The sequence below is a fragment of the Hyla sarda genome, chromosome 1, assembly GCF_029499605.1.
Source record: "Hyla sarda isolate aHylSar1 chromosome 1, aHylSar1.hap1, whole genome shotgun sequence".
Lineage (NCBI taxonomy): Eukaryota > Metazoa > Chordata > Amphibia > Anura > Hylidae > Hyla > Hyla sarda.
In genome coordinates, this window is record NC_079189.1 from 245406749 (window position 1) to 245425574 (window position 18826).

Consider the following 18826-nt stretch of genomic DNA (forward strand, 5'->3'; position numbering starts at 1 on the left):
CACATAACGCTTCTCTTTGCCTGTTGAAGATCTAATCACTGACTACTGCCATTCAGAGCATAGTATGATTTATTGCTTGGGGGTAGGATAGATAAGAAAAGACATGTACAGTGTGTGCTGTTTACAACAACACAGCATGCACACAGATAGTAAAAGCAATTGGCTGGCAGCCATTACGCAGAGCTGCACTGTCTGCTTGGAGTTGTAGTCTGGGCTGCAAGCAAGGAAAAATAATATTTAGGAGACAACGGGGCCATAGGAGCTGGACAAATCACATGGATAACTATGGGGGACACAGAACAGGTATTGTGGTGGCTTTGGGGCATTTTTATTTACTTTCCTGGAGCACCCCTTTAAACATAATTTTAACACTGAATAACTTAATTTAGATGTGATAGGCAATACCATGTGATTTGTTTTTTTACTAATAAAAAAAAACCATGATTTTGGGTGTCTATTTTATAGATATATATATATATATATATATATATATATATATATATATATATGAAACACTTTCCATCTACATTTTTCATGTTTTTCTGAAGGCTCCCTCGGGCACGCTGATGTCTGTGCTGACGGTTTAGTGCGTCTCTTGGCTAATAAATATGCATATCCTTTCTCTGCCTCCTCGCTCTGTTTTAGGTAATACTTTGCATGTTCTGTTTCCTGGGTACACCCAGAAGAGGCATGCAGCGCAACTTGACAGACGTGGCCATCTTGGTGTCCCCAAAAAGTGGCACATGTAGTGGCAGTACAACCTAAAACAGAGCGAGGAGGCAAAGAGAGGATATGTATATTTAAGAGGCAAGCAGAACACTGAACCAGCAGCAGTGACATCAGTGTGCCAAAAGAAGCTTTTGGAACTCCCTCTGCACCCCAACTGCTAATATAGATAAACAGAAAAAGAAGAATAACGTTGCAACAGAGCGATGGACCTGTTCCTGGTAACAATCAGTTTAATCAGTGTCACCCACGCTACAAGCCTGTACAACAGATTAGTACAGGTGGCACTGATGACAGTTTACCTTTAAGGCCTAATTGAAATACTGGTGCTGATGGCTCATGTGATTAATTTTTTATGTAATTTATACAATTTGCCTAATTTGCATTTTTACATAGTTAAAATCCAGTTTCAAGGATACTGTTTTAGAAGATAGTTATACAGGATTGAATGTTTTACATTATAGGTAAGTGAATTTATTTTCTTAATTGTGAAATGTAGAATTGTAATTGAAATTTGCTGCATAGCATTTAAAAATCTGACTTTAACACCAAAAATCTGACTTCATCCTTCAGCACCCGACTACACACCACTGCTTTCTCATGTAGTTGTGGGGTATTCTGAGTAATGATACATCTCTATGAAAATCACAGTAATAATGAGCACACAGCAGATTTAAAAATGAGCAGCTTGTTTATCATTGGGCAAATTTCCTGAGAACATGAAAGGGGTATAAAATATAAACTCCAAACTTTTTGCCATTTGTTTCCGACAAGTTGCTCTTACAGGAGATGAGACTCCTGTCAAAAGGCAGGAGACCCTTCTCCTGTGCAGCACTGATGTATGCATCTCAGCTTCCACTAACGACATTTGCTGGATTGGGCTTTCGGCACCTGGTACAGCAAATGTGTACCACTGGTCAATGTACTGTACAGGAGCAAGGACTTCTCCTCACATGACTGAACTAAATTCCTAACCCCACGGCCGTAGCCCGGGGTGCAAAACCCCTCTAATTAGTCCCCCTTAAAATATAACTTTTATTGTGTATACAGTTAAAATGAAATAGACCCAGCAAGGTGATGATTAAAAAGATGATGTCAGGTAGGATAGTTCTGGTATAATTAAAGCAACATAGCTTCAATGTCAAGGGCTCTGCAGCAGCCCAACATTCCAACACTGACACCTGATTAAAACACTAAATTGCCGCCTCTACATGTTTCGCCGTCTCCACGGCATTTTCAAGAGGCAAAATGTGGCAGGATGTTTCCACATTTTGCCTCTTGAAAACGCTGTGGAGACGCCGAAACATGTAGAGGCGGCAATTTAGTGTTTTAATCAGGTGTCAGTGTTGTAATGTTGGGCTGCTGCAGAGCCCTTGACGTTGAAGCTATATTGCTCTAATTATACCAGAACTATCCTACCTGAAATGTTATTTTTAATCATCACCTTGCTGGGTCTATTTCATTTTAATTGTATACACAATAAAAGTTATATTTTAAGGGGGACTAATTAGAGGTGTTTTGCACACCGGGCTACGGCCTTGGGGTTAGGAATTTAGTTTTGCCTTTTGGCCTCAATAGTCCCCTTTGGGTCAATTTTGGAGTTCTCCTCACATGACTGGGCTGTCAATCTCCAGTGGTTTATACTGTTTCACAACGAATGAGTGAACAGGAAAGGTAGTGGAGTATACCTGTATGTTAGAAATTATATAGAAGTCAGTGTGAAAGATGCAATAGCATGTGCTGATTGTGAGCTAAACACTGAAAAGATTATTTTGGTGTAATCTATAGACTCCAACATCACAGAGAAGATAGAAGATCAGCTTCATACACAAATAGAAAGGACTTCCCAGGCGGGTACAGTGGTAATAATGGGAGATATTAACTATCCACATATTGTTTGGGGTCAGGGTTCAGCTAAAACTGCAAAGGGAACAACATTTCTATGTCTATTGCATGCTAATTTTATGGGCCAATTTGTGGAGGACCCACCAAGAAGTGATGCTCTGTTTGATCTGGTCATTTCTAGCAATGCAGAACTGGTTGGGAATGTAACTGTGCGTTTGGGGAATTAGCTTACGCAGGCCGCTTTACGTTTTTTGTACAGTCACATGTGTTACCATAATCTTTACAACATAGTGTTTTCAGATTACGGTTCATGTACCATACTTAGTTAAGATGCACCAACGCTTTGTTTCCATACAGGGGATCATTTTCACGTTTTTGTTGCAGTAGGTTACGTTTCACGCTTTCCATAACGATATGTCAAGCTTATGTTTCTATACAGGCTAACACGCTCATGTCTTTCCATACAGTATAACACAATCATGTTTCTCAGATGGTATAACACGCTGATGTGTTTTCATACGGTATAACACACTCATGTTTTCCATACGGTATAACACGCTTTGTTGTTCCATACAGTGTAACACGTCATGTTTCCATACAACATAACACTCTGATATTCCATACAGTATAACACGGTCATATTGCCTCACGGTGTAGCATGCTTGTGTTTTACATATGATATAGCGCGCTTATGTTTTTTACGTACGGTATTCATATGCTTGGTTTCTGTGCAGTATAGTGCACTTGTGTTTTTCATATGCTTAATACACTTATGTTTCTTGTAGTATGACATTCTCTATCTGGTATCTTATGCTCATGTTTTCTATATGATATAACATGCTTATGTTTCCATACGATACAACAAGCTTATGTTTCATATGGTATACCACGCTTATGTTTCATGTGTTATAATGCACTTATGTTTTCCATATGAGATCACATATAGTATAACATGCATATGTTCATGTAGTTTAACATGCTTGTGTTCTCCATACTATTTTACATACAGTACAACACGCTTTTGTTTACATTTGGCATGACGTGTTTATTTTCCTTACGGTATAACACACTTATGTTTTTCATATGGTATTACATGTTTGTTTCCATACGATGTCATACGCTCATGTTTTTCATGTGCCTAGTAGTGTTGCTCACGAATATTCGCAATTCGAATTTTATTCGCGAATATCGCATATTCGCGAATTCGCGAATATTCGCGAATTCGCGAATATTCGCGAATATAGCGCTATATATTCGTAATTACGAATATTCATTTTTTTTTTTCGTTTTTTTTTTACAGTACACATCACAGTGATCATCCCTCTCTGCTTCCAGCTTATGTGGTGTAAGAAGGCTCTAATACTATTGTGTGAGACTGGTGCGCGAATTTTCGCATATGCGAAAATGTGCATATGCTAATTTTCGCATGTGCGAATTTTCGCTAATGCTAATTTTTGTATGTGCAAATTTTCGCATATGTTAATTTTCGCACACGCGAATATTCGCATATGCGAAAATAAAACGGGAATATTACGAATATGCGAATATTCGCGAATATGACGAATATTCGGCCATATATTCGCGAATATTCGCGAATTCGAATATGGCCTATGCCGCTCAACACTAGTGCCTAGGTGTTTCCGTTTGGTTTAATACGCTCATGTTTTATTTATGCTTTAATATGCTCATGTTCCCATACGGTATATCATGTAAATTCATACGATATAATGTTCCCATACAATGTATTATGCTCATATTTATACGATATAACACACTTATATTTCCATATCCATACACCTTAATACCCTTATGGTCCCATACGATATATCATGCTCATATTCATACGGTTTAACACGCTTATTTTTCCATACGATGTTACACGCTTATGTTGCATGCGGTCAATACATTGTTTTACATACGGTACGACACGCTTTGTTGTCTGTACGTTTGATACGCATTATGTTGCATTGTAACTAAGCATTCATTACTAGCTGGCTACAGCTTTGGTTTACTGGGCATGTTAGCATTGTTGCTATGATATTGTGTTCTATGCATTGTTGCCATAACATTATTGCAATACGGAGGTTGCTCCTGCGTTGCTCAGGTTCCTAGCATTGTTGCTGTGCACTGTTGTTATGCTTTCTTACTACACATTATTACTTATACATTATTACATTTGTTACCACGCTTTCTCACGATAAGCATTTGTTATTACATATTTTGTTACCATGGCATTTGGCATTAGTACATTTTACTACAGCATTGTTACTATGTAGATGTGAGTATAGCATTTTTGTTGCCATAGCGTTTGTTTTCCTTAACGTTTGTTACCATAGCATTTTGTTTACATAGTTACTTAACATAGCGTTGGTTTACCATAGAGTTTTGTTCCTTAGAGTTTTGCATTCATTAGCATATATAATGTTTATATGAGTGTGGCTTTATGTTGTCCATATCATGTGAATACTTACTTAGCAGATCTGTTTATATACTGTCTGTACCTTAGTGGTGTTTTTTAGTGTTTTGGGTGTTGCGTGTGTTACAATTATGAGCATTTTATCATGTCAGATTGTCTGTGGTATGCATACGTCATTAGAGCTGTTCACTTTGCATATGTTATCATTCAGTGTCATCATGCATACAGTAATTTTGGTTATTATGATGCTTGCATTTTCACTGCTTGTCACTATGTATGTTGTTTTTTGTTGCCGATATGTATGCGTTATCATTGTTGTCACTTGTACGCGGATCAAGGCTTATGACTATGCATACGTTATTATAGCTTATCACCAAACATACGTTAACAAAGTTATCACACATACATTGTCATAGCTGGTAATACGCATACATTATCATAGATAATATACAGGGTGGGCCATTTATATGGATACACCTTAATATAATGGGAATAGTTGGTAATAATAACTTCCTGTTTGTGGCACAATAGTATATGTGAGGGGGGAAACTTTTCAAGATGGGTGGTGACCATGGCGGCCATTTTTAAGTCAGCCATTTTGAATCCAACTTTTGTTTTTTCAATAGGAAGAGGGTCATGTGACACATAAAACTTATTGGGAATTTCACAAGAAAAACAATGATTTTGTTCAATGATGAGGCAAACTTTTATGTGTATGGTCAAGTTAACAAACAAAACCACCGCTATTGGTCTGACACTAACCCACATTGGATAGATCCCTCCAAGACTGTTGGAACACAAAAATTGATGGTATGGTGTGGTATATGGGGTACAAAGATAGTGGGGCCATTCTTCATCAATGGAAACCTTAAGGCCACTGGATATGCGAAATTGGTACGTGATTATGTGTTTCCCTCTTTATGCACTGAAGCTGGCACATTCCCTGAGTTTTTCCAGCAAAATGTTGCACCACCACATTATGGGTGTCAGGTCCGAGCATTCCTAGATGAACAGTTTCCTGGAAAGTGGATTGGTCGTCGTGGGCCAGTTGAATGTCCCCCAAGATCTCCCGATCTGACCCCCTTAGACTTTTATCTTTGGGGTCATCTGAAGGCAATTGTCTATGCTGTGAAGATACGAGATGTGCAGCACCTGAAACTACGGATACTGGAAGCCTGTGCTAGCATTTCTCCTGCGGTGTTGCTATCAGTGTGTGAAGAGTGGGAGAAGAGGGTTGCATTGACAATCCAACACAATGGGCAGCACATTGAACACATTTTATAAGTGGTCAGAAATTTGTAAATAACTCATGGAAGAATAAAGTTATGTTAAAGCCAAGTACATCATTGTTTTTCTTGTGAAATTCCCAATAAGTTTGATGTGTCACATGACCGTCTTCCTATTGAAAAAACAAAAGTTGGATTAAAAATGGCCGCCATGGTCACCACCCATCTTGAAAAGTTACCCCCCTCACATATACTAATATGCCACAAACAGGAAGTTAATATCACCAACCATTCCCATTTTATTAAGGTGTATCCATATAAATGGCCCACCCTGTACTACACATATGTTGTGATAGCTTGGCATTTCGCACACATTATTCATAACTTGTCATTAGGAATATGTCATTATAATTTTCATCATGCATACGTTATCATAGCTTGTTACTGTGGTGGCCCGGTACCGTATTACATACCGTACCTAGTGTAGAGGTCCCCAAAGTCAGAGTAACTACGCTCTGGTAGGGTCCCTCAGGTGGGACTGCCCCTAGTCGCCTCTTTTTAAGTCTAATTATCTAAATGTTTATATATGTATATATTTCATAATAATAATATATATATATATATATATTTAGGATAATGTATAGTACTTACCTTGTTTAGCGTCGCAGGACCTTCGGTAATGTGACCACGATAATCTCCTCTATGGTTTGTTGGAGGACCTTAGGAGGTCCTTGGGTCACATGTTACTGTCACGATCACACCCTATCGGTCCAGCCAAGACACTAGAGAGAGTGTGATGGTGCAAGGGTTAAAGTCGCCAGACCTCTGGGTATCCACTACAAGTCCCAGTCCCAGCAAGTCACCAAATTAACACTTAGATAAACATGTTTCCACCAGAGCTGCCTTCAGAAAGGTGAGCTCATCAGTGGCGTTGAAAGGGTTGGTGTCACCCGGTGCGGTAGAAAATGGTGTCACCCCATACCTACCCCCCCCCCCCCCCTTCCACATAATAAAGTTTTTAGCCTGTTGTGACGGATACCACTGGTGTAGCGCATTGTGAAAAATTCCAGTATAATAATTAAATGTACCAATTGCCACAGAATGGAAAAGCGCTAAAGTGGTTTTCACCATTTAAAACTACAACTCCCAGAATTACTTAAATGGGTACTCCACTGGAAATTATTTTCTTTTGAATCAACTGGTGCCATGAAGTTAAAATCTGAATCCTTCAAGTAAGTAATTTACAAACCTGTTTAACTTTCTGGCACCAGTTGATTCAAAAGAAAATGTTTTGCAGCTGAGTACCCATTTAAGCAGTGGTGAGGTTATGCTGGGAGTTAAGTTTCACTCATCTTAACTGTAGAACTTACAAGTGACTATAGCTCTGATAGGACATAATGAGGACAATACACAATAATATCAGTGACTACAGGTGACGTCTTCTCTATAGTGAGGAGAATACACGATGATATCAGTGACTACAGGTGACGTCTTCTCTATAGTGAGGAGAATACACAATGATATCAGTGACTACAGGTGACATCTTCTCTATAGTGAGGAGAATATACAATAATATCAGTGACTACAGGTGACATCTTCTCTATAGTGAGGAGAATACACAATATCAGTGACTACAGGTGACATCTTCTCTATAGTGAGGAGAATACACAATGATATCAGTGACTACAGGTGACGTCTTCTCTATAGTGAGGAGAATACACAATGATATCAGTGACTACAGGTGACATCTTCTCTATAGTGAGGAGAATGCACAATGATATCAGTGATTACAGGTGACATCTCTATAGTGAGGAGAATACAGAATGAGATCAGTGACTACAGGAGACGTCTTCTCTATAGTGAGGAGAATACACAATGATATCAGTGATTACAGGTGACGTCTTCTCTATAGTGAGGAGAATACACAATGATATTAGTGATTACAGGTGACGTCTTCTCTACAGTGAGGAGAATACACAATAATATCAGTGATTACAGGTGACGTCTTCTCTATAGTGAGGAGAATACACAATAATATCAGTGATTACAGGTGACGTCTTCTCTATAGTGAGGAGAATACACAATGTTATCAGTGATTACAGGTGACGTCTTCTCTATAGTGAGGAAAATACACAATGATATCAGTGACTACAGGTGACGTCTTCTCTATAGTGAGGAGAATACACGATGATATCAGTGTCTACAGGTGACGTCTTCTCTATAGTGAGGAGAATACACAATGATATCAGTGACTACAGGTGACGTCTTCTCTATAGTGAGGAGAATACACAATGATATCAGTGACTACAGGTGACGTCTTCTCTATAGTCTTTCCTTATCTAATTCAGATGGTACATACCACCGGGTCCAGCTAAATGTTCTCTCTGCAGAACGTGACGCCCAGACGGCTCCTCACTATGTCGGCACATTCTGATCCTCTAAATGAAAATTATTATTATTATTAGTATAAACCTGCCAGACACTGTATCCTCTAAATATAATAAACTAGTATACACTAGGGCTGCACGATATATCGCAAAAACAATCGAATCGCGATTTTAGCTTTTTTGCCATATATCGATATGGCCCCCGGGAAAATTTGCGATTATCTGCCCGGGCGGATCCCGTGTGTGGCTGCAGTGCGGGCCGGCCAGGGCAGATAAAAACAAATTTAAATATTAAAAGTCTGTGTTTCCCAACCAGGGTGCCTCCAGCTGTTATGAAACTACAACTCCCAGCATGCCCGGACAGCCAAAAGCTGTCCGGGCATGCTGGGAGTTGTAGTTTCACAACAGCTGGAGGCACCCTGGTAGAGAAACACTGATCTAAGTAAAGGGCGCAGGGATAAAAAATAATAAAAACATTATGCTCACCTCTTACCGGTCCCTGCATCTGTACACCTCCGTGCGGACCCGGTGTCTCTATACAAGCTGTAGGACCTTTACCTTCAGCCAATCACTGGCCGCAGCGGTGTCACATGTCAAGCCAGTGATTGGCTGAAAGGTAAAAGTCCTCAAAGGTCTGCAAACACACACAAACCTAGCGTGTGTGCTGCCGGGAAGGAGGAATGTGACGGGAATATGTGACAAGGGGTGGAGGGGGCAGAATGTTAAAGGGGGGGGGGGAAAGGGGAAATGTGACAGGGGGGCAGATTGTGACGGGGGGGGCAGAATGTGACAAGAGGGGGGAATATGTGACAGGGGGAGCAGAATGTAGCAAGGGGGGGTATGTAACAAGGGGGGATATGTAACAAGGGGGGATATGTAACAAGGGGGGGGGCAATATGTAACAAGGGGGGGGCAATATGTGACAAGGGGGGGCAGAATGTGACAAGGGGAGGGGGAATATGTGACAAGGGGGGAGGGGGAATATGTGACAAGGGGGGAGGGGGAATATGTGACAAGGGGGGGAGGGGGAATATGTGACAAGGGGGGGAGGGGGAATATGTAACAAGGGGGAGGGGGAATATGTAACAAGGGGGAGCAGAATGTGCCAAGAGGGGGGAATATGACAAGAGGGGGAGGGGAAGAATGTGACAAGAGGCGGGGGGGGGGGGAGATGTGAGATGTGAAATGGGCGGTGGGCATAAAATGGGTGAATAGTTGTAAAATTGAGGAGATTGGACATGAAATAAGGGGATTTCACTATTTATTTATTACATTTCATCACATATCGAAATCACAATATTTAGGCCATAATCGCAATCGCACATTTTTCTCATATCGTGCAGCCCTAGTATACACTACACTCTATGAATATAAACCTCACACACCGTGCCCCCAGCAGTAGCACCCCCATCATCCACCAGCTGATGCTCTTACCACAGAACAGGGGGGTAGGGGGAATGGGGGGGGCGGGGGGTGCCCTGGCAACCCCCCCCAGCAGTAGCACCCCATCATCCACCAACACCCCCCCCCCCCCCATTCCCCCTATGGTAATAGAATCAGCTTATGGGGGTGCTACTGCTGGGGGAGGGTGCTGGTGGATGATGGGGGTGTTACTGCTGGGGGGTGCTGGTTGATGATAGGAGTGCTACTGCTGGGGGGGGGTGCATGATGGTGGTGCTACTGATGGGGGGGGGTGCTGGTGGATGATGGGGTGCAGCCTCATCATCCACCAGCAACACCTCCCCCCCCCCAGAAATAGCACCCCCATCATCCACCAGCACCCCCCCCATTCCCCCCTATGGTAATAGAATCAGCTGCTGGATTATGGGGGTGCTACTGCTGGGGGAGGGTGCTGGTGGATGATGGGGGTGTTACTTCTGGGGGGTGCTACTGCTGGGGGGGTGCTGGTTGATGATAGGAGGGCTACTGCTGGGGGGGGCGGGTGCATGATAGTGGTGCTACTGCTGGGGGGGTGCTGGTGGATGATGGGGTACAGCCTCATCATCCACCAGCAACACCTCCCCCCAGAAATAGCACCCCATCATCCACCAGCTAATCCCCCTTGCTGGATGATGGTGGTGCTACTGCTGGGGGGTGCTGGTGGATGATGGGGTGCAGCCTCATAATCCACTAGCAACAACCCCTCCTCCCCAGAACTCCCACATCACCCCTTTTTCTCTGTACCTGGCAGACTGGTTGCTGGCTCGGCTGCTCCAACTGCCCCCGGGCTCACTAGTGTGGGCGGCGGCGCGTCATGTTAGCGCCGTCCATCTAGCTCCACCCGCTGACGTCTAGTCACAAGCCGGGACGCGTGCCGGAGCTAGGGTGGGGGAGGAGTTTGGTGCTGTCAGACGGGGGTTCTGTCAGCGACTCTGGGGGTGTGGGGGATGTTGGGTGGTAAGGGTTGCTGTCAGCGCTGAGGACCGGGGGGGGGGGTGCTGTCAGCGCTGAGGACCGGGGGGGGGGTTTGGGGGGGTGCTGTCAGCACTGAGGACCGAAGGGGGGGGTTTGGGTGCTGTCAGCGCTGAGGGACCGGGGGGGGGGGGGGGGTGCTGGCAGAGTGGTGTCACCCCATCAGCCTGGTGTCACCCGGTGCGGTCCGCAGAGATATTTAGAGATCAAAGACCAGAGCTGATTAATTAAACATTTAATCTGATAAAAGGTATCACAGTGCTATGCATAAAAATACAGAAACAAATGACATACAGGTATAACAATATATAAAAGAGTTTTAGCAAGGCAAGTTCAGAAAACAAAAGATGAAGTTCTTACGGCATGATGATATAGCAGTCCATGAAAGTGAGTTCCAGCTGTTCTTAGGATGGTCTTGTCAGCTTGTTGCACAGCATTGAACAACAGTTGAGTCCAGAATTTTAAGTCTTATCTGCTTCGTTGGAGAGAAACTCCATTCCCCCCCTCCCCTCTGATCCCACCAGGTGGGGCATCTCTCTTCCTGACCCCTTATCTCTTTGATTATATGATGAGACCAGAGCGCATGACTTCAAAGGAGATACAAACAAACAGCCAAACCCCCCAATAAAATGCAATACACAAAAAACAAAGGATACACCGTCTGAATGACCCCTCACCCATGTCTTGTAAAACACATGTATGTTTCCATAATCAGGCCTTGGGCCTGACAGTTACCCATAAATCTTTGTAATGGTGATTGACATCAGTAATGGACCAATTAGCACTAGTCCAGCCCCTGCCCATATAAGGGAGCTGTAGCCAATTATCGCTCTCTTGGGTTGCTGCTTTCGTGGATGCCGGAACTAGCAGGACGGATCTACGCAATTTTCAAAGACACGCTAGGCCTCAAAACCTACCGGCCTCAGGAGAACTAAAACCGTGAGTTCTAATCTACCCCCGCTAAAGCTAGCGTGACCACTGGACCGCAACTAATCCCGTAAATCCAGTGGAACAGCGCCAGTGCCACTGAGGTAGAGCCGCTATCGGAGGATACGACCTGGTAGTTACCGCTGCAGCAAGTCCATCCCGCTTTGCGGCGGGCTCTGGTGAAAATCAGTAACTGCTTATAATCGATCCTCCGGTACACGTCCAAATGCAATGGTGTCCGCTCACCTCCGGAGGCAGATCTCCGACACACCTGTGCTGTCACGGACCCACCGGTCCCGCCCCGGCTTCAACAGCGTATGGAAAGGAAGGATTGTCCGGCACCAGGTATGCTCTAAAAGATTACTTTTTATTCATGCCATAGCAAGGAAACAGACATCACAGGACTGTAGTAATCTGACGCGTTTCACTCTCTCTTGAGCTTAAACGTAGACTACGTTTAAGCTCAAGAGAGAGCGAAACGCGTCAGATTACTACAGTCCTGTGATGTCTGTTTCCTTGCTATGGCATGAATAAAAAGTAATCTTTTAGAGCATACCTGGTGCCGGACAATCCTTCCTTTCGATCCTCCGGTACGGTCCACGCCAATCCCTCTCTGGCATAGAGGATCCACCATCTGTACAGCTTCCCGCTATTAGTCCGGATCCTGACAGTAAGATCCGGCCATGGATCCGGCTGAGGTGCCTTTGCCAAGTGTCGCGGACCTTTCTACGATTGTGGCCCAGCAGTCGCAGCAGATCGCCCAGCAAGGCCAACAGCTGGCACAGTTGACCGCCATGTTGCAGCAACTACTACCTGCGTAGCAGCAGCCACTCCCTCCGCCTGCACCAACTTCACCACCGCAGCCTGCGGCTGCCTCCTCTTCTAGAGTCCGTTTGTCCATGCCGGCCAAGTACGACGGTGATCCCAAGTTGTGCCGCGGATTTCTGTCTCAATGCTCTCTCCATCTTGAGATGTTGGCGAACCAGTTCCCCTCTGAAGGAGCCAAGGTGGCCTTCGTTGTTAGCCTGCTTTCTGGGAAGGCCCTGGCCTGGGCTACACCGCTTTGGGACCGCAACGATCCTGCCACTGCAAGTGTCCAGAGTTTCTTCCAGGAATTCCGGAGTGTCTTTGAGGAGCCAGCCCGTGCTTCCTCTGCTGAGACTGCTTTACTGAACCTGTCTCAGGGGAGCTCATCTGTGGGAGACTACGCTATTCGTTTCCGTACCCTTGCTTCAGAACTCTCCTGGAATAATGAGGCGCTCTGTGCTACTTTCAAGAAAGGCTTGTCCAGCCCCATAAAGGATGTCCTGGCTGCACGAGATGTGCCTTCCAACCTTAGTGACCTCATCCACTTGGCCACCAGGATTGACCTGCGTTTTGCCGAGAGACGAGAGGAACTGCTGCAGGAAAAGGGACATGCTCACCCTAGACGTTTTCCTTGTCTGGCTCCTATCTTCCAGCATCCACCTCAACCCTCTACTGGGCTTCCCGCTGAGGACGCCATGCAGGTGGATCGGTCTTGCCTGACCACGCAAGAAAGGAACCGCCGTAGAGACAAGAATCTCTGTATGTACTGTGCTAGTACTCAGCATTTCCTAAGGGACTGTACTCTTCGTCCGCCACGTCAGGGAAACGCCCGCACCTAGTCAACGTTGGAGAGGCGTTACTAGGTGTGAATATCTCCTCTCCACGCATTACAGTATCCGTGCGGATCTCTGTACCCGCCAAGACATCCTTTGCTGCCACAGCTTTTCTGGATTCCTGTTCTGCCGGTGTGAGGTTGTTTGCGCCCCCGTAGATCCATTCGTCCGCTCCTCCCCCAGCTCTCCGAAGATTTCCGAAGCTAGAGAGCTGGGGGAGGGCAGAGCAAGGGGAGGGAGGAGGTTTATGCCCCCTCCCTCATCTCCCCTCCCTGAGCTCGGCTGGACGCAGATGTCTACGGCACGCCCCCTCCCTGAGGACAAAGATCGCTGCGGCAGGTCCCCTCCCTCATCTCCCCGAGCTGAGGATGTAGAGCAGTGCTCCCAATGAGCTCTATGTGTAAAGGGGGACATACTGTACGGGCTAAAGGGGGACATACTGTACAGGCTAAAGGGGGACATACTGCACGGGCTAAAGGGGGACATACTGCACGGGCTAAAGGGGGACATACTATAGCCCGTGCAGTATGTCCCCCTTTAGCCCATGCAGTATGTCCCCCTTTACACATAGAGCTCATTGGGAGCACTGCTGTACGTCCTCAGCTCGGGGAGATGAGGGAGGGGACCTGCCGTGGAGATCTATGTCTTCAGGGAGTGGAGATGAGGGAGGGGACCTGCCGTGGAGATCTATGTCCTCAGGGAGGGGAGATGAGGGAGGGGACCTGCCGTGGAGATCTACGTCCTCGGGGAGGGGAGATGAGGGAGGGGACCTGCCTTGGAGGTCTATGTCCTCAGGGAGGGGGCGTGCCGTAGAGATCTGCGTCCAGCTGAGCTCAGTGAGGGGAGATGAGGGAGGGGGCGTGAACCTCCTCCCTCCCCTTGCTCTGCCCTCCCCCAGCTCTAGCTTCGGAAATCTTCGGAGAGCTGGGGGAGGAGCAGACGCATGGATCTACGGGGATGCAAAAAACCACCTCACACGGGTAATTTCATCGACGCCTCGTTGGTAAACAAGTTCAACCTCCCTGTGGTTCGCCTGCAAAAGTCCTTCTTCATTTCCACAGTCAACGGAGAGAGACTTGGCGGCAAGGTGCAGTTCCGTACGCACCCCCTCCAGATGGACATCGGAGCTCTGCATTCCGAGCGATTGGAGTTTTTTGTGTTACCCCATTGCACCTCTGAACTCCTCTTTGGTCTGCCCTGGCTACAGCGCCATTGTCCGGATCTGGATTGGACCTCCGGAGAGATCCGAAGCTGGGGCTCGGCTTGTCTTGGCAGATGCCTCAAGCCGGTACAAGTCAAGTCTGCACCAGTCGTCCCTTCTCCTCCTCCCGGTCTGCCTGAACCTGATGTGGATTTTTCGGACATTTTTGCAAGAAACAAGTGGAGGTGTTGCCGCCACATAGGCCATATGACTGCCCCATTGACTTGCAACCTGGTTCTTCGCCACCTAGAGAAAGAATCTACCCTCTGTCTCCTCCAGAGACTCTTGCCATGTCGGAGAATATCCAGGAGAATCTGCAGAGACGGTTTATCAGGAAATCCTCTTCCCCTGCTGGAGCAGGATTCTTCTTTGTTTCTAAAAAGGACGGCACCCTCAGACCTTGCATTGACTATCTAGGACTTAACAGCATTACTATTAAGAACCGTTACCCTCTTCCCCTGATTGCTGAACTCTTTGACCGCTTACAAGGTGCCAAGTATTTTACCAAGTTGGATCTCAGGGGAGCCTATAATCTCATTCGCATGCAAGAGGGGGATGAGTGGAAGACGGCTTTTAATACCCGAGATGGTCATTTCGAGTACTTAGTCATGCCCTTTGGACTCTGTAACGCCCTAGCAGTCTTCCAGGAGTTCGTAAATTATATTTTCAGAGACCTGCTCTATACCTGTGTCGTAGTCTATTTGGACGACATCCTCATCTTCTCTTCTAACTTGGATCAACACCGAACTCATGTCCGCTTGGTGCTCTCCCGTCTCAGGAAGAACCACCTCTATGCCAAATTCAAAAAGTGCTTATTCGACCGCACCAGTCTCCCCTTCGTGGGCTACATCATCTCCGCCAAGGGGCTTCAAATGGACCCTACCAAACTCTCTGCCGTCCTGGAATGTCCTCGTCCTTCTGGCCTCAAGGCCATTCAGCGATTTCTCGGATTCGCTAATTACTATAGACAGTTTATCCCGCATTATTCCACCCTTGTGGCACCAACTGTGGCCCTAACCAAGAAGGGGGCTAATCCGAAATCCTGGCCTCTGCAGGCTGAGGAGGCCTTCTGCGCTCTCAAGTCTGCCTTTGCCTCGGCTCCAGTTCTGTCCAGGCCAGACCCCACAAAGCCTTTCTACCTGGAGGTAGACGCCTCCTCTGTGGGTGCTGGTGCTCTGCTCATGCAAAGGACTCCGAAAGGCAAGTCTATCACTTGTGGGTTTTTCTCTAAAACTTTCTCTCCTGCTGAGAGAAATTATTCCATTGGAGATAGAGAATTACTCGCCATCAAGTTGGCTTTGGAGGAGTGGCGGCATTTACTAGAAGGTTCTGTACATCCCGTGAACATCTACATGGATCATAAAAATCTATCATACCTTCAGTCTGCTCAGAGATTAAACCTCCGCCAAGCTCGCTGGTCTCTATTTTTTGCCAGATTTAATTTCCTAATCCACTTTTGTCCAGCGAGTAAGAACTTCAGGGCTGACGCCCTCTCTCGTTCCTCTGATGTCTCAGGAGATGAGGCCAAGCCACGACACATTGTGCCGCCGGAATGTCTTGTCACTGTGGCGCCTGTAGACTTGCGCAATCTCCCACCAGGGAAGACCTATGTTTCTCCCCATCTTCGTCTAAAAATTCTTAAGTGGGGGCATTCTTCTCTACTCGCAGGGCATTCTGGCGTCTGAAAAACTGTACAACTTATCTCCAGAAGATATTGGTGGCCGTCCTTAGAAAAGGACATCTCTGAGTTTGCGCATTCCTGTTCTGTGTGCGCTAGAGACAAGACCCCTCGCCAGAGACCCGCCGGCTTTCTCCAGCCACTTCCTGTACCGGAGACCCATTGGTCCCATATCGCTATGGACTTCGTTACTGATCTACCACCCTCTCACGGAAAAACAGTTATTTGGGTCGTCGTGGACCGCTTCTCTAAGATGGCGCACTTCATCCCATTGGCAGCCTTACCATCTGCGCCACAGTTGGCCAAGCATTACTTGCGACACATCTTCCGGTTACACGGCATTCCTTCGCATATTGTCTCCGACAGAGGGGTCCAATTTGTGTCCAAATTCTGGAGGGCCCTTTGTGGACGGCTAAAAATCAAGCTGGACTTCTCTTCATCTTACCAACCCCAAACCAAAGGTCAAGTGGAGCGGGTAAATCAAATTTTGGGCGACTACCTTCGCCACTTCGTCTCCTCACGCCAAGATGACTGGGTCGACCCCCTCCCGTGGGCGGAGTTCTCGTATAACCACAAGGACTCTTCCGCCACCAACAAGTCTCTCTTCTTTGTGGTTTACGGTTGTCATCCTCTACCTCCTCTGCCTTTATCCTCCTCCGGAGTACCTGCAGTGGACGACCTGGTGCAGGACTTTTCCTCCATCTGGCGCAAAATGCGCCTCTCCCTAATACAGGCCTCATCCCGAATGAAAATCCAAGCGGACAAGAAACGTCGGCCTCCTCCTGTCCTGGTCCCTGGGGACAGAGTTTGGCTCTCCTCCAGGTACATCCGCTTCAGGGTCCCTAGTTACAAGCTTGGTCCTCGCTACTTGGGACCCTACAGAGTCAAGAAAAGGATCAATCCTGTGTGTTATCAGCTTCATCTCCCTTCCTCTCTTAGAATTCCCAACTGTTTTCATGTTTCCCTCCTCAAGCCTGCTGTCTTTAATCGCTTTTCCCCCAAGAGTCTTCCTCCCACACCTGTATCCGGTACCTCTGATGTCTTCTCCGTCCGGGAGATATTGGCCTCTAAGTTGGTCAGGGGGAGAAGATTTTCTCTGGTTGACTGGGAGGGTTGCGGTCCTGAGGAGAGATCATGGGAGCCAGAGGAGAACATCTTGGACCGCAACCTCTTCCTCAGGTTCCTGGGTACCAAAGGGGGGGGGGGGTACTGTATCGCTGAGCGCTCCGGTCCCTGTTCCTGGACCGGAGCGCTCGCAACGTCTGACCCAGCGGGGTGCCCCGGTCGGACTCTTTGACCGGGGACACTCCGTCTCTGCTCCCGTCGGGGACGCGGTCCGCGCTGCGGGATGTCCCCGCCAGCGTCCCAGCGCCACTTACCCGTGCCCGCTCCGGCCCTCTCCTCTGCTCCCCGCTCATGTGACTCCCAGCGCGCACGTCCCTGCACTATAGGGCGCGCACGCCGGCAGCTTAAGATTTAAAGGGCCGGTGCACCATTGATTGGTGCCTGGCCCAATCCGTTCTTTGTCACTCCTATAAAGGTGTTCTGCCCCTTCCTGCCCTTGCCGGATCCTTGTTGCCTCAGTGCCCTAGAGAAAGCGTTTTGTGTATATCCTTGCCTGTTGCCGATCCCGTTGCTAACGACTACCACCTGAGAACCCGTGCTGCCTGCCCTGACCTTTGCTACGTCTGAATACGCCACTGCCTGCCCCTTCTGTACTTCGCCTGTCTCAGCTGCCAGTGAGGTAGAGCCGCTATCGGAGGATACGACCTGGTAGTTACCGCCGCAGCAAGTCCCTCCCGCTTTGCGGCGGGCTCTGGTGAAAACCATTAACTGCTTAGAACCGATCCTCCGGTATGGTCCACGCCAATCCCTCTCTGGCATAGAGGATCCACCACCTGTACCGCTTCCCGCTATTAGTCCGGATCCTGACAGAGTGTCTAATAAATGTTTATGCTAGCGTAACCAAATGTAAATGGTTATTGTACACAGAAAAAATTAGCCTTGTACATGTGTACATAAAAAAATGTAAATAATAGGTTGTAGTAGTTGCTCGTAGGTGGCTTCCTCGGCTCCTCTGAGGAACAACAGTTTTGTCACCCATCACTAACACCGGTCTCAAAGGTCCACACAGGGAAAACTACCCCTAAGGTATCAAGACTGACCTCTCTAGTACCTAAAAAAATAATCACTTAAGTGTACTTACCTCACTTGAACTTAGTACAGCAAACAAGCAACCAAAAATATCTCACACTCAAATAAATGCTTTGGAAATTGTAGCTAATGTTATTTTCCAATTCCTGCCACTGTTATCTACACATCTGTTCTCTCCTACGTGTGCGAGATGCCCTGCTTGTTATGGCATAAC

General features: G+C 46.5%; 1 protein-coding gene across 3 annotated transcripts in view; it reads left to right on the top strand.

Moving 5' to 3' along the window:
• The window catches only part of TMPRSS9 (transmembrane serine protease 9), a 211012-nt gene that overhangs the window by 110318 nt on the left and 81868 nt on the right, over positions 1-18826 (top strand). For all 3 annotated transcript variants that reach the window (XM_056569902.1, XM_056569904.1, XM_056569905.1), the window contains one exon: positions 1123-1190. In XM_056569902.1, coding sequence (XP_056425877.1) covers positions 1123-1190 — 68 coding nt within the window. The remainder of the gene's footprint in view (positions 1-1122; positions 1191-18826) is intronic.